Here is a 23,448-nt window from a genome sequence, read left to right as displayed (position 1 = left end):
AAACTATATTCTTTGTCATTGTCGTTTGTGACGGTAGCTTGGGTTCGACCGTTCTTAACACTCTCTTCCGAGATGCTACATAGCCTGGTATCAAAAAACTGCCGGAAACTAAGAAAATAGGAATGAAGTGAATGCAGGAATAAAGGTGAAGTGGAATACAAGAAATTACATATAAAAGTAATCAGAGCAATTAAGGAGTCTAAAGAGGACAAATGCAGTGAAATAGAGACACTTTTGCAATAGAGGATTTTTGTATACAGGCCATATTATCATTATCGAAACTGACAAAAAACTTATAAGATAACAACAATACACGAAGAAACTTTTTGGAGATGAAAACACTAATACTACGAGGACAGCGAACGGTGAGGATGGATCCACAATCACACATATATAAGTGGGGTCCGCTATCGAAAGACTGAAAAACAACTTAGTTCCTAGACCAGACCAGAGCAGGCAGAAGTGTTTAAATTACTTGACATAAATCAATAAAACTGTTAACCTTATATAAAATTTATATAATAGCACAAATACCAAATTAGTCTGTCAACTGTGTGTTCTGTTCTGTCAACTCTCTGACTACTGCCAACGTTCATTCCGATTCCCTAAAAGAGGAACTCAAATACTCCGTTCATAGAATAATCAGTTTGATGAACCATGCCCTGAAAGCTTTACTTAGCCTTATAAAAACACGAGTATACAAAAATCTAGATGAAAACATAAACGACACGCACTTTGGCTTTAGAAGGGGCTCGGCACCCATCCAAGTCCTTATTCATCAAGCGCGTCACGTCAATATATGACGTCTTCGCATGCTTTATTGATTTGGATAAAGTCAAGCATAGCAAACTCATCTCAAGCCTACAAGAGTCGGGAACAGACGACAAAGACGCAGTGGATTATAAACCGTATAGCGACAATATTAAGTGAATATGGTAATAAGGTAAATTAAAAAAAAACACAAACACAATAAGTAAAAACGATGTCTGCAACACACAATTTAATGTCAACAATTTAGCTTTCCCTATAGCTGAGACGATAACATACTTGGGTGTTCCTTAAATAAACACTGGAATCACTCAAGAGAATTGTCTAATCGAAAAAAACTGAAGAAGCACATTCAATGAGATGCGTAAAGTACTATGTAACCTCTCCTTCAATATCTCTAACCGAATAAGGATTCTGAGAGGCTATGTACTCTCGACTTTGCTCTGCGGTGCAGAAGCGTGGACTCCCACAGACGCCTCATGTAATCACATAAATGCATTTGCTTTGGACAAATTATGATAAACTAGAAGTACCAACTGATGCAGCTTATTTTTCATGGGGAAAATAGAAGATCAAATGTCGGTAGAACTCAGAAGACCGTGGCTGCGGAACCTACGAACATGGACAGGAATGACGCCGATAGGTTTATTCAGTGTGGCAATAGATAGAGCAATGTGGTCCAATGTAATAGCCAGCATCAAAAGGGATAGACACTTTAGATAGGTATCGACCCGACACTTCTCATTCAGTGACATCTTATTTTTGCGTTAGAATCTGTATACTTGACAATTTTGAGTATGAGATGAGGTCTATTATGAATCCTGGTTGGTTTGTGAGCATATAGCTTTCATCCCTAAGTAAACTATAATGGGTATATTTATAATAAAAGAACTGGTTGGTTTGGAACAGTTCGAGTTTGTTGACTGGCTCTTGATGAAGTATTTTTCCTGCTGAGTAAATTGCCATCAGAATAAGTGTGGAATCTTGTGGAGGATATTAAAAAAAATAGAAATAGTGTGACAACAAATGGCGCTTCCCTAGATAAAAACTTTACTCAAAATTACTTAGCAGATTAAATTACTGCATGATTTCCATAAAACAAAAAAACTTTATATAAAAGAAGTAAAATTTGTAATATAATATTTATGTATATATATATATATATATATATATATATATATATATATATATATATATATATATATATATATATATATATATATATATATATATATATGTTACACTTGAAATTTCCGCGAGAGTTATATGTGCTTTTTGTGATATTCCGAGTTTGACTTCAAGCATCAGCAAGAAGCGTTTCTACCTGACTTGAAAATGGCAATGGGACCTTGCCAAATCGTCGTCAAAATAATGGTTTTTCTAAAACCAAAATTATTCAACGCGGAGTTCAACCCGGAAACTTTCAGAAAGCATATATAGCAGTCTTCCATAGCTGGTGCCGTTTCTCACATCTTAATTTTCCGTGTTTTCTGTCGAAGCGTTGATTGAACATCCGGATCGGATATTCAATCAACGGTCGAAGCAATCTTCAGTATTTAAATCTCTAGCGGTCATTGCGTCTTCGACATCTCTCCATGATCATCTTGGTCAACCTTGTTTTCTTCTAGTGGGTTTCTTTCTCAACCTATCAAGTCTGCATAACTTTTTAAAAATGCAATAAGTAATATATGATGGTTTCTATCTTTTACTTGGGGAAGAAAACTAAAACTAAATACTAAAAATTAAGACGTCTCATACAAATATAATAACCGAATATTCCTGTATCTATATTAAATAGGTACATCGTGTCAAATTAAGATAAAGATCCCCTAATATCTAGCTACTCACTGTGAAAGTTAGAAAATAAACAATATGTTAGATTAACCTTCTAGAAATCCCCAATTTAAAGGATTAGCACAAATATTCAACGGAAATAATCGCACTCCTTGAAAAAATACCAAATAATCAATATTAAAGTTAAAAACTTTATATTAGAATAATGAAAGAAAAATAAACATAATTAACATATGGAAGAAGATTTTTTTGATTTAGTCTGACCGTTAATAATATGTAGTAAATAGGCAGAAAACATTTTTATTTATATTCCACAATGTATTAGATCAGAGACCTTGAGTGTGTACAATCTGCAATGACCTTCAACTGTGGAATGTTATATGTACCAACATAATGAGATAAATTTGAACTATAATTGATTCGTCACATTTTACGCAATTGAATATATTTGTCATTTTTTACTTATTTCACATTTTCTAACGTTGTAATAAAAATTTAACACGTGTGGATGCGTCAGTGTATATACGTCATCGAAGTATAGGTATATTATTATGTTGAAAAATGTGATAAAAAGCAGGTAGTTTGTATTATCATTTGACACTTTATTATTATTTAACATGATACAGTAGGCGAATATCACGAAAACAATGCGGATCAAAATTAAATGTAATGTTTCCTTCTCACAACACGCGATACAGAAGAACCAAATAAAATAGGTTTTAGTAGTTGGATTATTTAAGTCGTTTTTCTTTACAAATTTATTTGGCAGAAAATGTTGGTTAAAGTAATTATCAACATAGCTGTCGTTACATAAAACTCAAAAATTAACCAAATTTTTATCTAAATATCTGCTCTCTACAATAAAAGCACGTTTTTAAAAAGTTTTTTAAATGCTGACAACGTGTTTACATTATATATTAATCAACATCTCTACAGCTTGAGTCTCCTTTAAACAGCTTTACTGTATGCACAGAACAACTGAAATTGACGAACAAGACTTGTGAATTATCTAAAAACTATATTGGCACCAAACGGCAACAATTGAAATAGAGCACACAACATCCTAAGATATACGAATCCGACGAGGAGTGCGACAATGTTGCGTCTTATCACCACTATTATTTAATCTGGAGTCGGAATCTATATTCAGAAAAGCATTAGACGAGGTTCAAGGTGAAATCAAGATTAACGGAACCAGCGTAGACAACATCAGGTACGCTGATGATATCGTCTCAATAGCAAGCAACGTACAAGAACTACAAAATATAATAAATGCGGTAGTTCGTCATAGCGAAATGTTCGGTTTACATCTAAATGTGTCCAAAACTAAAATTATAGTATTTTCAAAGATACCAACAAACGCACATTTATACGACAAGAGACAAATAATAGAATAGGTAACTTCCATAAAAAATTAACCAAATTTTTATCTAAATATCTGCTCTCTACAATAAAAGCACGTTTTTAAAAAGTTTTTTATGCTGACAACGTGTTTACATTATATATTAATCAACATCTCTGCAGCTTGAGTCTCCTTTAAACAGCTTTACTGTATGCACAGAACAACTGAAATTGACGAACAAGACTTGCGAATTATCTAAGAACTATATTGGCACCAAACGGCAACAATTGAAATAGAGCACACAACATCCTAAGATATACGAATCCGACGAGGAGTAATATAAAGGAGTAAATATAAAAAATTTGGGGGCACATATCAACAGCCAACACATTCACACATGAAGGACACTTCAATCACAGGTACCGGTCTCACAGGCAGAGTGCAGTGTACTGATGTTGCTACCAAAGGATAGTTTCTATTTATGGATTAATTATTATGCCACTATTATAACTTATGGATTAATTATGTCACTATTATAACTTGTATATGCAATTGGAGCAACGATGAAACCTTAAAGGAATTCTGTAAGAAAAAAATAGGTTCCAATATGTGTATTAACGATGTATATCAAAATAACAAAGATCAAGCAATTGATTGCTTTTGTCACGGTTATAGATACAGAGATGAAATTTGCCCACCTCTATTAAACATAAACCTTTTAATGACATATTATTTAGTTGTTGAAAATCCGTTTTTGATGCTATTTTGTTATGTAGACTATATAACTAGCACAACTGATTGTAAATGATTGCGATAAACGTTTAGTATAAAAATAGTAAAATTATATTTGCCACCTTTGGAACGATCTTTATTTGAGTTATTTTAGTAATAAAACTTATGTGATCAGTAGTAGTACTTTATTTTCGTTGCATTTATTACATGTGGCAGAATTGGACATATAAACAAGCGTAAGTGTTCATAAGAGATTATAGTTTTTGTGTTAAAATGCATTGTTACATTTCAGTAAATATTGAACAGGTAGAATAAATGATATTCGTGTTTCACCTTCTTCCAAGTTCCATCTTCTATTGAAGGTTGGAAATCATCATGGCTATGCGGACTCTGTTGACTGCCGCTCTAAAAAGTTCTGCACTACTGTATTCAAACCATTCCCTCAAGCCACGATATTCTTCGTCGTCCCACATTTCGCTTTCCTCGAATTTTGCCTTGCATCTGCAATAATGAGTATTTTTGCTCTCTCGTAACATGTCTTAGGTACTCAAGTTTTATTCTTTTGATAGTTAATATCATTTCAGATTGCAGGCATTGTCTGGGGATTGTGGAAGTCTGATATATTAACTTAAAGAGTTTAACCATTACATCAATAATGTGGTCGATGGTTTGGTTCTCCCCACAGTCACATTGAGGAGACGGGTTCTTTCCCCATTTATGTAGCATGTATGCACATCTGCCATGTCTGGTTCAGATCCTATTTAGAGTGGACCATGTTTTGCGTGGAAGATCAAAACCTGGTGGCTTGTGGGTAATGCAGGGCATGTTATTTTGCCATTCGTTCCATTCTTGGGACCATGCATTCGTGATGTTGAACTCCTCATGTATCATTCTTGCCGTTTTCATTGGTGGTTTTCTAGAACGGAGACGGGTATTTCGTGCATCCTCGGTATCTTGGTGGATCGGCAGGTTTATATTGTTCATGATCTTTTTGTATTCACGTGTAAGTGCGTCGACTCGTCGTAAATCTGGAGGTGGGATGTGACTTAATACTGGAAGCCATTGGGTGGGAGTTGATTTAATTGTACCAGCTATCATCCTCACAGTGCTGTGCAGCTGATTGTCGACCTTTTTTACGTGTGAACTGTGTAGCCAGACTGGAGCACAATATTCAGCGGTCGAGAAAACAAGGGCGAAGGCAGTAAAGCGGAGAGTGGAAACCGATGCTCCCAGGTGGTACCGCAGAGCTTCTGTATAATGTTATTTCTTGTACTCAACTTTTGGACAGTTTTTGTTAAATGCTCTTTAAATGATAGCGTTCTGTCTAGTGTTACGCCCAGGTACTTCGGTATTTTGTTGTGGGTAAGTGTGGTATTTTCAAACCGTATGTTGAGTTCCTTTCCAGCAAGTTTATTGTTCAGGTGAAAGCAACTAACTTCTGTTTTGGATGCATTTGGTTAAAGTCGCCACTTGCGAAAATATTTGCCCAATGTATATAAGTCTGCCGTCAGAACTTCTTCAGACGTTTCTAGTATTTTGCATCGTGTAGCGAGGGCCCAGTCATCGGCGTATCCGAACTTTCTTGACTGTGTTTCCGGCATATCTGCTAGATATAAGCTAAATAGTAATGGAGAGAGCATTGACCCCTGTGGTAGGCCATTCTTAAGTTTCTTTGGTAGGCTGATATCTGTGCCCATCACTACTTGAAACATTCGGTCGTTGAGCATGCTCACATTATTCAAGAGTGTCCCTCAATATCCTACAATGGTAGCCCTGAAGACTTCCTGTTTGCAACTTTAGAGTCAATTGATTATATAAATACACTTGATGTTTGTTTGTAACTATTTAAAGTTTGTCAAATACCTATATTACTAGTGTTTGTGTATTTGTTCTAAATGTGTTGTAATTGTCATACGATAAATAAATAAATAATTACATCAATAAAATCTTGAATAATGAGTTTTAATAATTCGCTATAAACATCATCTGGTCCAGTAGCTTTACCCAATTTTGTGTTTTTGATAGCATAGATGACTTCTTCCCGTAATATTGCTGGTCCGGTATTCTCTGTGGTTTGTAATGACACTTCTTCTTTTTAATTAATAAGTAGTCATCCTCATTGGTGCTACAGCCCTATAAAAGAGCCTCGACCTTCTAAGTCTATTACGCCAGTCAGTTCTATCCATTGCCAACTTTTGCCAGTTTGCTGTGCCTATTTTTCTACCATCCTCATCTACACCATCTCTCCATCTTAATTTTTTTCCTACCCCTACTTCTACTTCCCACAGGTTGTTACATAAGGATTCTTCTAGGAGGGTTGTTCTGCTGTGATCCTGCCAGATGTCCTGCCCATCTTAGTCTTCCTATTTTTATAAGGGATACTACGTCTTTACCACCAAATATATGTTTATATCTGTGATATGTCTCGTAGTTGTACCTCCTTCTCCAAACACCATTTTTACAGATGCCACCGAATATTCTTCTCAGGATCCTTCGTTTAAATGTAAGCAGGAGGTTTTTATCTGCCTTGGAAATGGTCCATGTCATCGTCCCATATGTCAACACTTATTGTTTAAGGTTTTTGTATATGGTTATTTTTGTTTTTTGGCTTAAGTTTCTGCTTCTCATATGTCTACTCAGTCCAAAATAGCATTTGTTTGCTAGGATTATTCTTCGCTTGATGTCTTCCGTCATGACGTTCTCCTTGGTGATTAGGGAGCCTAAGTATGTGAATTTGTCCACCACTTCAAAGGTAGAGTTATCAAACGTGAATTGGTGGCCGATGTTTCTGGCTCTATTGTTGGGTGTTTATGCCATTATCTTAGTTTTCTCCCCATTTACTTGCAGGCCCATATTTTTTGAGACGTTTGACAAGGTGGTATACATTTCTTCTAGCTTGCGTGTTGTGCGGGCAGCTAGGTCAACATCAGCGGCATATGCCAAAATTTGGGATGATTTATTAAAAATGGATCCTCTGTTGTGTATTTGGGCATCCCTGACCGCCCTTTCCAGAGCTATGTTGAAAAGGAGACACGCCACCGCATCTCCCTGTCGCAGCCCAACATGCGTTTCAAATGCCTGTGATTGTTCGCCCTGTATTTCGACTTTGCATACAACTTTACGCATTGTAGCCTTAACCAATCTTATCAGTTTATCGGGGATGTAGAATTCACTATCATACGCCGATTTAGAATCTACGAAAAGATGATATGTGTCGATATTGAATTCATTGGTTTTTTCCAGTATTTGCCTTAGCACAAAGATCTGGTCTGTTGTTGATCGACCAGGCCTAAAACCACTTTGATATTCGCCAACAAGCTCCTCTGAATATGCACTCAGGCGACCATATAAAATACTCGAAAATATTTTATATGCTGTATTAAGGAGGGTTATTCCCCTATAGTTTCTACATTCCAATTGTTCACCCTTTTTGTGTAGCGGGCAAACGATTCCAAGACACCACTCTCATATAATAAGTAGTCTCAATAAGTAGTCTTTGGATGTAATTGGTCCAGTGGCATAAATCTCTTCTTCACATCACTAGTAATATCCGCCTTATCATTTTTAAGGATATTCGTTCTTCTGCTTTATCTATAACCTGTCATTTTTATCAAAAAAAGCCAGAGCTTTTATTTCGTTTCGTCTGTCGGAGAGCCACCTCTCTTTTGCCTCTCGAATTTTCATCCTGAGTTTCTCTGAATTTTTTTGTATTTATTCAGGTCTTTCCATAAGTTCAAGAATGTCTACTGTCATCCAAGGTTATGTTTTTACTTCAAAGGAATTGAGGGTTTCTTTTTAAACTGACACGAGGGCATGTTGAATTTTTTCTCATTTTTGGTCAATAGTTAGAGTTTCTGCATTATCTTCTTTGACTTTCTTTAAGTTCTTGTTTATTTTAAATTTCGTTTCCGCATATGTGTTTTCGTGTTTGAGCCACCTTACCATGATTCTCTTGAAGCTAGGGTGCTTTTAATTCTTTGGTTTCACTTTCATCGACAAAATAACCGGATTGTGATCGAGGTGATACATGATCGAAGTGATCGTTCCGGGATAAGTTTTGGATAATAGTATAAAATTTCTATATCTTCTGTTGACTATAATATATTCTATTTGAAATTTACAAGGAAAATGAAATTACTGTACTTGGCTATATACCATCAATCACAAATAGTATATAATTTAAAATCTCTTTCGGGTTACATCACAGAACATTTTCGGACTAAAAATCCCATCAGAAGTGTTTCGCTACCTACTCCACTTAATTTAAAGCAATCGAAAGACTTTAGATGGTACAAAATTTAATATTTCTTACATTTTATTAAAAATTATGTTACGAAATTTGAATATTTCTCAGATAACCTACATGGCAACGTAACATGGTAGCTGCTGACCCTCAGACGATGTCTGAATGGGTTCTACATAGATTGCAATTAATTAAAATGACAGTTTTTGCACGGATGTATAAACAAAGCAGTCAATGTAACTTATAGTATATACCGTAATGTGACACTAGCCACAACGTGTTAGATGAATGTGTTAAGAAATTTAAAAATTTTATTTTATAGTTACTTATAAAAATAGCAAACATCAATTTAGCATATTCGCCAACTATTGTTTAATAATGCACTATTATTATAACAAATTCATTGAATTATTCTAACAGAGTTAATTCATTCGGTTATTTCACAATGTATACGTTTATATTTATTTAGATACCGTTATCGACTATCTAATGATAGGATATTCAGACTTTTATTTTTTAAAGGTCGATCTGATCTTCTGTATTTACGGCTTATTTACATTTATAATCAAGGTCATTTGGTATTCAAAGAGTAATTTATTAAATATGTTTAGGAATTAGGAATGTGTTTGTCATAAAGTTAGTGTTTAACGTGGCTATTTAAAACAACTGTTAGTATTTTGGTTTGTTCTGCATTTATTGTTAGTCGTCCAGTCAATGAAGGTAAAATACAGCGTAATTGTATAATTTTCTGAGCATGCATCGATTTGAACCTGTTCCGTAGGGTGCTTTTACCCTGGAGGAAGGCCACCCCTTTTCGGGGTAAAAAATATTTTTTAAAAAAACACCGGGAATGAATATACTAACCAATTTCAAGTAACTTTGATATACACATTTGTTTGTGAAAGTCCGTACTTTTCGACATATTCGCAAGTTAAAACGTCAATTTTTTAACAAAAACTTTTTTAAATCAATCCAGCATCTTTTCCGCTGAAGCATGTACTATATATAAAGCATGTACTATATAGAACGATGCTATGAAAACCAGTGGAACAAAATTGTCGTGTGTGCTGATTCATTATCAGTATTAAATGCATTACAAAACTTTAAAGTCACAATTAGCTGCAATATATTCATATTAAAAATTTTTCAACTGTTACTAAAATTATCAGCTTTATCATACGATGTTAACTTCGTATGAGTTAAGAGACATTTAGACATATTGGATAATGGTATTGCGGATTGAATAGCTAAAAATTCACTAAAGCACCCTCATAATTGATTGAAGAATTTAACACATGTGATCTCCTTGCATATGTGAAACAGCATATTAAATTTAAATGGGATAGATGTTGGATTCAGTTCGGTGAAACTACATACACTAATTTGTTTAAATTACAATCAACAGTGGCTGCATATAAATTTTACAAAGTTGTTGCACTAAATAAAAATACAGTGTTAACAGAAGCTTAATATTGTTCTGAAGCTATTTTCTTGTGGCATTTTAAATTAATTTATATTTAAATGGGAATAAGCCAAAAAAAAAATTTGTTTAATTTACTAATGTTTGTATTTTGAGAACGATTTCCGAGGTGGAAATTGAAACGTCAATAAACGTATTTTAACACTTTAATTGTGGCTTATTCCCATTTAAATATAAATTAAGTTAACAGAAGCATCTACATAAAATCATTAATAAAATGTGAGTGTGGAACTAGTATCGCTGATCTAAATTACATATTCCCTAACTATCCCTTACATGTCAATACAAGTACGTGTCTGTCTCAAGAATTGCTGAAAGCAAGTTTAAAGATGCCATTAAACTTAAATGTACTATTAAGTAAAGATAATACAAAAAAAATTTTAAATTGATTATGGTATTCCTGAAAAAAATTTAATTAAAGGTGTAAATAAAAAATTTGATCGTTTGAGTGGATATTTCCTTTGTATGTGCACCTATTTGTTGCCCACCTATCTAACCGTGGTTTATGGCTTGTGTGTTATAATGAAGTCATCATCATTTGGCTCTACAACTCTATGCGAGTCTTGGTCGCGCTTACTATTTCCTCTATTGTTGTCGGTCCTGAGCAGCTATTTCCCATTGTTGTATTCCCATTTTGCGTAGATCACTGGCTACTGCGTCCTTCCATCTCTTTCTTAGGCGACCAACTGACTTTCTGCCATCGGGCCTTTCCCAGAATGTGGCGTTCAGGAGTCTTTCGTCACTCGATCTTAGTACGTGGCCCGCCCATCTTATTCGGTTTGCTTTAATGTAGCGTACTATGTTTTCATCTCTATATATTGTCTGGAGTTCATCATTGTGTCTTGTTTTCCATTCTCCTATTGTCTCTTCTCTTCAAGGCCCATAGATAGTCCACAGTATCTTTCTTTCCAGTACCAGTAATTTTGTCGTTTCCTGCTGGTTCAGAGCCCATGTTTCGCTTCCATACGTTATTGTGGGATGAATTATTGTCTTGCAGACTCTTATTTTTGCTGGTATTAAGATTATTTTTGAGTTAAGTACGGTCATTAATGAGTAATATGCCCTATAATGAGTAATAATTTCCTGCAATGATCCTGGCTGCCACGTCCTTTTCATATTTATTTTCAGATGATGATCGCTCCCAGGTACTTGAATTCTTTGACGACTTTAAAGTTGTATTTGTTGTTTTAATAAAGTCGCTCTGATGAATCCCCCAGCATGAAAAGTGTCACCCCTGTACAATCCTGAATGAATAAATACTAATATTGATATATAAATTACGCGGCTAAAGGTTCTAAACCAAAGCTAAAATCCAAAAAAAAAACTTTTTTTCAAACGATTTTTTGCAAATATTTTTAAAAATCATATATTTTATTAAAAAAAAAAAATATGTCTAAAATTGCTTTTACCATAAAATAAATTTGTTAAAAATTGTAAATTTATTAAAAAAAATATGTCTAAAATTGCTTTTACCATAAAATAGAATGATCCACATTCAGGTCCACTACAGTAACATTTTTTTTTTTTTTAAAGACTTTTTATATATTTACTCCAAAAAAATGTACCAAGAGTTAAATAAATGATAGTTCCATTTGTCCAATCAGTATTGTTAAGGCCAATGGTAGATGGAATCGTCCACATTCCTTTATAATTCGTGTGGGGCCCCGCTAGGTATATTTCACGTGTTATGGATTCGGGGTTTGAATTAAATCTCATGAACATAGAATCCAAAATCAATGTTTATCAAAATAAATATTATTTTAATAGAATTTTTTTATGAGATTATCACGTTATTATTTTTACTATATTCTTCATTTAGATTACAATAAGATATTCTATTTATGATTGTATTTAAATACTTGATATAACTTTGATATTAAAGATAACATTGTAATTCTGCTCCTAAATATTACAAAAAAAATTACCTTGCTTGTAAGATTACAGTAGAATTCATAATTCACTTTAATAATTGTATGTATAAAATTTATTTGATAACAGCTGATTTATACTTAATTTCTCTCATATATATATATATATATATATATATATATATATATATATATATATATATATATATATATATATATATATATATATATATATATATATAGGTATATTAGACCTCATGAACTTGCCTACGAAGAAGTATCTGCCTATATGACGGCAGCGTATTTTAGTCTAAGTTGTAGATTCATTTAGAATTTGAAACTACTACGGTATCCATTTTATTTGTCTTTGCATTGTGTTGGTAATAATATTATTTCATAACTAATTAAAATGAAATGAATACTTGGTCGTGATTGTACCAAATCCTGCCCTTCTACGACACTCCACTAAAAAGTCCTATGCTCTAAATAAAAACATTCCTTAAAATTTGCTCCTCAATATTCCCAATTTACGACATATTGTTGCCGAGAGGGGGCATTTGGGCCTGTAGGACCCATCGCCGGCTCTGCGGACTTCTTCCTGTCCTCGGAATTAGACCGGGTGTTGACCATCTTTGCTTGTCACTGATAAAATGGTTTAATACTGCTACTGGTATAAAATAACGGTTACCGTGACAAGTATCTGTTATAGGTAACAGTTCAAAGGAGCAGTTACAAAATAACAGATCAAAAATAGAAAACAGAACAGGTAAAATAGTCTAAGTATTCCTTGACTTACGGAAGGAATAACTTAGTAAACAAGAACAATAAAATGGTATAAAAGTACAATGCAAAGAAAATGTTTCTAAGTGTTTCTTGACTTACGGAAGAAACAACTTAGAGTAAAAACAAACAAGAGAATCAAATATGGAAAAATAAGAATACAAATACTTAAGTGTTTCTTGACTTACGAAAGAAACGACTTACAAATACGAAAAATCAAATACAGAAAAGATGTGAAGAGGGTTCAGTTGGCGCCCCGATTGGCGTATCCCTGGTTCTGTGGGGTTGGAGGTGGTGGTTGGTTCATTGATGGCATCCTGTACTGTCCACTGGGGTTCCTCCATTCGTCTATCGCCTCAGGGTGTCGTGGAGCGTTATCCTGACGTGGGGGACGGTACGGCTGTTGTTGCTGCTGCTGATGCTGCTGGGGTTTGTCGGTCCGGCGGATGTCAGATTCCATGCCCTGGGCGATTGTCAGAAGGTCTTCCTCGGTCCTGAGGTTGTTCGCTCTCAGGCAGATCGCGATGTCGGGTCTCAGTAAGTTCGCTATCGTTATACACCTCTGGTCCTCGGGGGTATGTGGCATGAGACGTCTGAATAAGGCAGATTTCTGGTTAATGAACTCCTCCGTGGATTCGCCTCTACGTTGATGTTCTCCATGAAGCTTCGACGTCAGGGTTGAAATTGCGGCAGGGTCATTGTATCTCCTTAGGAGACGGTCTCGAAATGTGGTGTATGGCAGGTCCGTGTATGAAAATTTCTGAGCCCATTTCTTCGCATCGCCGTGGAGGGAGTTGTCTATAAGGTAGTCGATCCATTGGTCCTCGTCTACGTTATGTTTGATTAAGAAATTCTCAGCTTTTGTCGAAAAGCTGAGCGGATTCTCGGTGTCCCGGCCTGAGAATTGAGGGGGCTTCGTGTAATTTATCCTGGACTTCGGTGTCTCAGGCTGAGGCATCTGGGGTGCAGTGCCTTGAGTTGTGGATAGGGCCGCCATCGCTTGCATCAAGGCAGAGATAAAGTCAGCTGTAGCAGGTTGGCTCGAAGTCGGTCCTGGGGTCGTGAGTTCGGGTTTTGTTTGTTGGGCGCCATGTTGCCGAGAGGGGGTATTTGGGCCTGTAGGACCCATCGCCGGCTCTGCGGACTTCTTCCTGTCCTCGGAATTAGACCAGGTGTTGACCATCTTTGCTTGTCACTGATAAAATGGTTCAATACTGCTACTGGTATAAAATAACGGTTACCGTGACAAGTATCTGTTATAGGTAACAGTTCCAAGGAGCAGTTACAAAATAACAGATCAAAAATAGAAAACAGAACAGGTAAAATATTCTAAGTATTCCTTGACTTACGGAAGGAATAACTTAGTAAACAAGAACAATAAAATGGTATAAAAGTACAATGCAAAGAAAATGTTTCTAAGTGTTTCTTGACTTACGGAAGAAACAACTTAGAATGAAAAGTAAAATACACAAGATAAAAGAATAGAAAAGTGCAGAAATATTCCTAAGTGTTTCCTGTCTTACGGAAGAAACAACTTAGGACAAAAATACAGATAAATGAAATATGTAAATATAAAACAAGGTATGGAAATATTTCTAAGTGTTTCTTGACTTACGGAAGAAACAACTTAGAGTAAAAACAAACAAGAGAATCAAATATGGAAAAATAAAAATACAAATACTTATAAGTGTTTCTTGACTTACGAAAGAAACGACTTACAAATACGAAAAATCAAATACAGAAAAGATGTGAAAATATTGCTAAGTGTTTCTTGACTTATGGAAGAAACAACTTAGCATAAAATAGAAAATGAAAAAAAAAAACAAATGTATTAAGTATTTTCTTAACTTAAGGAAGAAAATATCTTAGATAAAATATCGGAAATAATAATGCTACAATGATTATGAAAATATTTCTAAGTGTTCTTTTGACTTACCAGAAAAGAACTGCTTAGACGCACAATTAAAATAACAAGTCAAATATTCAGAGAAATATTTCTAAGAGTTCTTTGACTTACCGGAAAGAACTACTTAGACAAAGTACAAATCAAAATATAAAATAGAAAAAGCAAGATAAATATTTCTAAGTGTTCTTAACTTACGGAAGAACAACTTAGACACAAAATACAAGAAAAATAAACAATTAAAATAATCAAGTAAAATATCAAACAATCAGTACATGAACAAATATAGATCAATGTAATATTCTAACCTGAAAAGGTCTGAATATACAATAATGCTAAAATAAAAATGGTATATAAGAAATCAGAAATAAAACAATAACTTAGTAGGAACAATAATAGCACCGACTAGGTCTACAGTAGAAGAGGCAAGCTCGACTGATCGATGAGAGAAAATCTACCTGCTTTTATGTAAAACAAATCCTTTGTTTTACGTAGCGAAAGTGGAATTTCCCTGCATCGAATCAATTAGAAATTTGGATTTGGCCAAACTTGGATTTCCCAAGTATTTTGACCGATATCCAAATTCCTTGATGCGTGTGAGCTGACGGCTGTCAGCTCAAGGCTGACACGCCTCCGGAGGACAATATTGACATTTACTCTATCTGTGTAGATTTTCTTCGGACTTCTGGTAGGAAGGATTCTTCTTCGTAGGATTTGGTTTATAAATCTACCCAACCTACATAGAGTCATTTACATTTAAGCGCATAAAACTATCACGATAGAGTTGGTAGGAGTGATCCTAATAGATTATATTTCCTAACCCGGGGACTTACGTATATATAAACATCCATCGGCAACCAGCTTGGAGCCCAGGATTGATCTGCATTTTACCCTAAGTACTTTATTTTGTTACCAGTCGTTAATATAGGCTAATTTAACATTAAGTTTTCCATTTTTGGTGTCTGTAAGGTACACATGCACAAGTTTGGTTTTAGGAAGTTTTTAAGCCTTAAGAGCTTTTCACTAAATTCATTCAATTTTTTTAAGTATACTTTATAAAATTAATAAAGGCGCTTGCTCAGCGTATATCAAACCAAAATACCCGTCAATGCGAGACCACCGTTTATATGTAATATATGGATCTTTACTGATTATCTAGTGCACAATGTTGTCCTGCTTACAAACCTGCTTCAGCCAAACCTTGCCTGTTTCTATTCTCATAGTCCGGTGACAGCATGGTGGTGCAGTTTAATCCTCGATAAACGTTGGTTACAGTTCGTCCACATAAATATTGTTTATATATCTTTCTGAATAGTTCTAATTTTGTTTTCCATAGTGTTATTTTCTTTGTTTACTATTATTTGTGATACGATGGGTATCGGTATTTTTATTTTTTTTTATCATTATACAAAATGTTACTTAAACAAAATCGCTGTACTAAATGTTACTTGGAATTTTAAAAACTACATTTTATTTCTTTTATTGTAAAGCAGCCACTTTAAAAAGCAATTAGTGTTTAAATTTTACTTTTATTGAAGATTTTTAAATTTTTCTCTCCTAATTTTCCTTAGGAGAGATTTTTTGGCCTCTTTTGTTTGATTTTGTATTCAGCTCCAGTGTCTGATGAAGGCATGGGAGCCTAAAATAACGTCATATATAGTGTAAGTGTATGTAAATATTTCTTATTTATATATTTTCTTCTGTTATAGATTTTACCAAAGTTCGTCCTCCACTGAATATGAAAAAGAAGACTTTTAGATATTAACACATTAAATTTATTATCCTTACAGAACTTTGTGTAAAAGACAATATATTTTGTAGCCTGCGATGGATTCTACGGAGGTGAAAGACAATCCCAATCCCAGGGAAACTGCTAGTATCATATCTATTATGTTTTTTGGGTAAGAAAATCTCTAGTATATTATTAGTATTAATATTATTTTTTAGAATTAAGTTAAAAAAAATTAAATTATGGTAAAGTTATATGTTTAAATCATTTCTTCAGATCTCTATGACTAAAACTACTTTTCTGAAAAGGAAGAAATTTCCCTGCAATAATCATCTTAGTTTAGAACTAAGACAAAGGATAATTAAGTGCTATATTTAGTCTGTACTTTTGTATGGAGCAGAAGTGTTGACACTAAAAGTATCAGGCATAAAAAGAATTGAAGCATTGGAACTGTGGATTCATTGACGGATAATGAAGATACCTTGGACAGCAAGAAAAACTAATGAGGAATTACTAAGGGGATCGCCAAAGACAGAGAATTACTAAAGACTGATCTATCTGATCCTTAAAGGCAAACTAGAAGGCCATAGAGATGTAGGAAGAAAACAAGTTTCTTGTTTAAAAATCATTCGTGAATGGACTCATATATCAAATTTTGTTCTGTCGCTATTTACTTATGGCATCTTAAAATTATTATTTCGTTGGAAATAAGCCACAATATAAGTTTATTTTTGACGTTTCGATTTTCAAAGTGGACATTAGAGTAACTTATTATAAACAAAACTTGTGCAAAAACTTATATGGTGGCTTATTCCCAACGAAAATATTATTTGAATCAAATATCAAATGCAGGACAACTATTTTATGTGGCAGAAAATCGAGAAGCCTTTGCACTCGTAATCGCCAACTCGGATAAGTCTGGTATGGCACACGTGAAGAAAAAGGACAGTTTTATAAACCTAATTATGTATATATACATATATATATATATATATATATATATATATATATATATATATATATATATATATATTCAAAAAAATTTAGGCGTAATGTATGAAAGGAAAATTTATAAAGCAAAAAATGTAATCAGATTAGGTATATCCTTAAAATACTTATGCCTAAAAAAGATTTAAAAAGCCATGGATAAAATAATTTGACAAATGAATAAATGAAGAATGTGATGTAAAACTAGGTGAACTAACCGAGACAGTAGCTTCAATGATGACCAAAATAGTAAACAAGAAAGTTGCTCAACCACTACAAAAAATAAACGAAGTTAAAGTTGCATCAGTCGGTATCCCTAGGAATGTATCATCACCATCAGAAAAAACACGAACAAATTATCTAACAGCCTTGTTTAATATTAATTGTTTAATAAAATTATAGATAGGAGAAAGACAAATTTCAGATGAATGGAGATGCACTATATTAGTACCTGTGTATCAAATAAAGAAGATGATCGACACTGCACAAACTACAGGACCATAAAGTTACTTAGTGACACGAAGATAATGGAAATGATAGGAAACATAAATATTTGAAAATCAGTTGAAGAAGGAGAAAGTCTTAACAAAAACAAAAAATAAAGATTATACAAGAATCAAACATTTTAGTAGAAATTAAAAATATTCTATAAAACGTTCAAAACAAAACATTTTTGTCAACAAAAAAACTACTCAAGGCTCCGCAAAAAGAATTTTGGACCATGAGGCCAGTGGCGTATTTTTATCGACAAGAATAATAACTACAATATTGTTCCAATTTATATATATATATATATATATATATATATATATATATATATATATATATATATATATATATATATATATATATATGGCGTCTCTAATTAAGCGTTTCTTATCTTTAAATTTAAATAGAACAAAGCATGTGTGAGATATCATCGAAATTTTTTATTTGTTTAAAAGGCCTCTCAATGCTATCATGAATAAAATATAACATCGTTTAAATATCCGACGCTCTTTTGCTGGGTGGGGCGCGCATTCTAAATGTCCAAATTTTCCATGACTCCTACCCATAAATCAGGCTGAATTTGACCGATGGTATGGATTATGTTTGAGCGACGATATGAAAGAACTCCACAAATCGCACTATCTCGGTGGCGAGATCTTAGTTAACATCACTTCCACGCGGGATGATCATGTCCCTAAATCGCTAGTGCAGAATATCCAATGTTTCATGAGCTGTGTGGCACATAGCGCAACATATCGTTGGTGTCCATATCATACAAGTCACGCTAAAATAAGTTAATTATCATGGAACTTTAGTGTTTGCTGTTGGAGATGATGGCCTGGTCAATGTTGTTCTCAAAGGAATATGGATCGATCACGCTACCAGCCAAAAGTCAATACCAAACAGTGATTTTTAGGGATGCCAAAAATGGACTTTACCTACTATGTCAGTTGAATTTTGTATGGAAGCCGACTGCGTGGGATTTTCTTCCGGATCTTGCGTTTCGTCGTTTTATCCATATACTTTTTTTTCCGTGCCCTTAGGATTTTCTTCCACTTTTTTTTCCTTGAATGCTTTTTAATTATTGCATCTCCCATATTAATGCTTACCAAAAAATGATCAGAGTCTACGTCAGCCCCTTTACACGTTTTTACATTTGTTAATAAATTGGAGAATGTCTATGTTATTAAGATATGGTCTATTTGAATAGTTTCCTTTAATCCCAGAATTTTCCACGTTGGTTTATGTATATTTTTTCTCCTAAAATGCGTAATCATTATATGTATATCATCATATCATTATAATCAATATATTTGGCCACTATCATTTGTATTCATATATTTATTTTCGCCCCTTGTTTTTTTTAACATATATCTTCTCTTTCAACCTTTGCATTGGAAATCGCCTATAATAATTTTAATATCTTGGCTCGGAATTTCTTCAGATAATGATTCTAATTCTTCATAAAATTCATCTTTCACTTCTTCTCCTTTTTCTTCTGTTGAAGCCTGTATATTTGAAGAGCTTTTTACAAAACAAAGACTGAAGAGAAAAAAAAGATGTCCTTCATTTATTGCAAACCCACTTTAGACAAAATTGGAAGAGATCCCTGATCTTCATTGGTATATTAATGTTCTTCAACACAAAGTCACTAATGATCCTGATCCAGAAACCCACAACTACCATGATGGCGAGTGTGATTGCTTGGAGGATGAGCCAAAAAATGTTCACATCGAAATTTTTTGTATTCCCCATTTGTTTTTGTTTTAGTGGGTACCGTTTAATATTTTTTATTTCTAAGGTATTGCTAGTTTGACAAAAGTTAATATCTCCCATCTTTTTTTATAAAACGCGATATCTCCAACAGACACATGGCTATATTGTGTTAATGCAAATCAATAAAAGTAATGTTAATTAACGTTTTATTTCTCTAAATCGAACCTTAATTGATTACGTTCTCTGAAATTTCGAAAATTTTAGAACAGCTGCAGCACGTTTTTACGTCTCCTGAAAATTTTTGAAAAGTGGATTTATGCAGTTTTCTACAAAAAGCTCTTCATTTATCAACGATATTATGTTCGCTTTTCCTTTAATTCTAATTACACACCTTCGTGTATGGACTAATCTTTTCAATGTTGTTTCCAGTCAAGCGTATTTTTTGTTTTGCTATTTATGTTCAAACTCATTTTTTATTCATCGCTAGGGTCCGTCGGCATAATGGGACTTCTTCCACTACTATATGCCATTTTTTGGGTCCATGGAAAGGACCATTTCCGGCCCATTTTCATTTTATGCCAACCATGATAGAACATAAATATTAAACGTCGCAGAACAAGTCTTCATTATTCGTGTCACACACAAAATAACGAAGAAGGCCTTTAAAGAAATGATTATTATAATAGATAGAGTATATCCAACAATATATTGGTAACAAACAGACAGATGCCAAACCAACAAGAGATGGATCAAGTTCTCTACTAACGAGATACGTCTTTAAATTAAGCCATGAAATGAATTTTTTTGCTCGTATTTTATGTTACGTCTTTTCTTTATTTGTATGTTATATAATTTATTAAATATTTTTGTATAATTTATACAGGTTTACAATACCAACATTCAGAACTGGTTTGAAAAAACAGATAGGCGTAGATGATGTATATAATACACTCAAAAGTGATAGAAGCGAATATTTAGGAGATAGATTAGAAAAGTAAGTGTTATAAAAAATAAATATATTTTCTGTACTGAATTTAAAGTAACTAGTTGAAACTATTTTCTTGTGGTATTTTTTTTGTTATCTACTATTTTAATGGGAATTAACAACGTTTCGATTTACAATTCCAAAATGATTCTCAAAATACAGTATTTTAGAACGATTATTGAAGTAGAAATAACAACTTAAAAATAAACGGGTTTTAAGTTGAAATTATTGTTAATTTTTTTTAAAAATAGTAGATGAAATTAAACAATATTAAGTTATTAAGACCGGTACTCACATATGGCTCAGAAACCTGGACACTTACTAAAAGAGAGGAAACGTTGTTATCCACTTTCGAAAGAAAAATCTTGCGACACATATATAAGGGCACAAAAGAAAACGGAATATGGCGAAGACGATACAACTCTGAACTATACAAAATATACCAGGATTCGGATATTATAACATTCATCAAAATAGTACGGCTGCGTTGGATAGGACATGTAGAAAGAATGGAAGAAGGCGAAATACCAAACAAAATATTCAAACAGATGCCAGTAGGAAAAAGAACAAGAGGAAGACCGAAACTGAGATACTTAGAACAAATAGAAAATGATATAACAACCTTAAAAATAAAAAACTGGAGAAAAAAAGCACGAAACAGATCGGAATGGAGAAGAATCCTAGAACAGGCCAAGACCCAAAAAGGGTTGTCGAGCCAGTGATGATGATGAAGTTATTAAGACATTGTTTTAACATCATAAACTTTTTGAATAAAATCCTTTATAAAAAGGTATATAAAAAACCCAGTTGGGCTATGTTGCATTGACAAAACGTTTTCGGAATAAATATTCCATCATCAGTGTCAAGTTAATACATGGATGTAGCGACTAAATATGTGGGTAAAAACCCTTTAAAAATTATTAAATAAGATTTGATCTACATTATGTCTAATTTACAGTTAAGATGTTAAAGTTACCGTTGGATAGGTAACAGGGCGACATATGACTCTACATTAGTTGCGAGTCAGTTGCTTTGACAAAGTCCTCGTAGACATACCGTCTCAGGACTCGCAACTAATGTAGAGTCATATGTCGCCCTGTTACCTATCCAACGGTAACTTTAACATCTTAAATGTAAATTAGACATAATGTAGATCAAATCTTATTTAATAATTTTTAAAGGGTTTTTACCCACATATTTAGTGGCTACATCCATGTATTAACTTGACACTGATGATGGAATATTTATTCCGAAAACGTTTTGTCAATGCAACATAGCCCAACTGGGTTTTTTATATACCTTTTTATAAAGGATTTTATTCAAAATTTTTAATATATGGTATACAGCCAAATACAGGAACTTTGTTTCCTTGTGGATCATAAACTTAATTTATGCCTCATTCCAATAAAATCTTTTATAGAAAACTGTACCGGGTGTGTCAAAAGAAGCGGAACGGTCTAATATTTCGCAAAAATATCGGATCGAAAAACAAAAAATACTTTTTCAATATTTTTTAAAAATCTATCGAATGACATCAAATATGACCCTACCTCTATCCCCCAGGGGGTAAGGCGGGGGACAACTTTAAAATCTTAAATTAAAACCCCAATTTTTATTGCAAATCGGATTCTTCATAAAAATAAGTAACTTTTGTAAGGTACATTTTTTAATTTTGATAGGTGGTGTCATAATCGAAAAAACAACGATTTATCTTAATACCTTAGAAAAATTATGGAAACGGTATAATATCTCGAAAAATATATTTCTAAATGAAGAAGCAGAAACAACTTTATTATTTTTTAACAAACCTATCAAATAAAAATCTTAAATGAAAAACAACATTGTTTTATTGCAGATTCAGATTCTACGTGAAAAACTAAAGAAGTTTACTCTGTTTTTTTTTTCGATTCACGATAAATAACGCTGTAATCACAGAAAAACAAATACAGATCAGAAATCGGCAATCTAATTTTTATGGTATTGAATACAGTTTTTTACGAATTTTTTGCAGAATCTGAATCTGCAATAAAACAGGGAGTCTCTGTTTAAGATTTTAAATTTGCTCCCCTCATCGCCCTTAGGGGTGGGGCAACTAGGGGGCCGTGTTTGGTGTCAGTCGATAGTTTTTTGAAAAATATTAAACGCATATTTTTTGGTTTTTTTATTAAAGCAGTGTATAGCAAGATATTAGACTATTTCCATAATTTTCCTATATGCCAGTCATCAAAGACGAAAATGCTACTTAACCTATAAAAATTATACGAACAAGCAGAATTTTGCTGAGAATGTCAATTTTAGGAATCTAAAAAGGGTACAAAAATGTTTGACACTCCTACCCTCTCGCTTGCCCCTAAAACTGTCCCTCGTAAGGAAGAAAAACGGAAAAAATCGATTTACCAAGAATCTGTACGTGGTAGAAAAAAATATTTTAAATAAAAAATTTAGCTGAGATAATTTCAAATAAGAATGTACATCAGCACTTTTTATGTGTAATGAACCGTTCTCTCGGAGACAACGGTTGAAGCGATCAGCGATTTTGAATGCCAGTTACGCGCGCGAAGTCAATTTTAAATAAAATTTGTATCAACTCGACGGTAAAAATTCGATATCTTCTGAATAGAGTGTCCTATCG

General features: G+C 33.5%; 1 protein-coding gene across 3 annotated transcripts in view; it reads left to right on the top strand.

The window, feature by feature from the left end:
• LOC140441259 (ATP-binding cassette sub-family C member 4-like) overlaps positions 1-23,448 on the top strand; it is a 77,613-nt gene that overhangs the window by 17,026 nt on the left and 37,139 nt on the right. For 2 of the 3 annotated variants that reach the window (XM_072531867.1, XM_072531866.1), the window contains exons 2-3: positions 16,620-16,811; positions 20,715-20,825. In XM_072531867.1, coding sequence (XP_072387968.1) covers positions 16,738-16,811; positions 20,715-20,825 — 185 coding nt within the window. In that variant the 5' untranslated portion in view covers positions 16,620-16,737. Of the gene's footprint in view, positions 1-16,163; positions 16,292-16,619; positions 16,812-20,714; positions 20,826-23,448 lie in introns of those variants that run through there. The other variant, XM_072531868.1, reaches the window with a different exon arrangement.

The sequence above is a fragment of the Diabrotica undecimpunctata genome, chromosome 5 (genome assembly GCF_040954645.1).
Source record: "Diabrotica undecimpunctata isolate CICGRU chromosome 5, icDiaUnde3, whole genome shotgun sequence".
In the NCBI taxonomy this organism is placed as follows: Eukaryota; Metazoa; Arthropoda; class Insecta; order Coleoptera; family Chrysomelidae; genus Diabrotica; species Diabrotica undecimpunctata.
The sequence above is the reverse complement of the archived record's forward strand: the minus strand, read 5'-3'. Positions and strand labels throughout refer to the sequence as shown.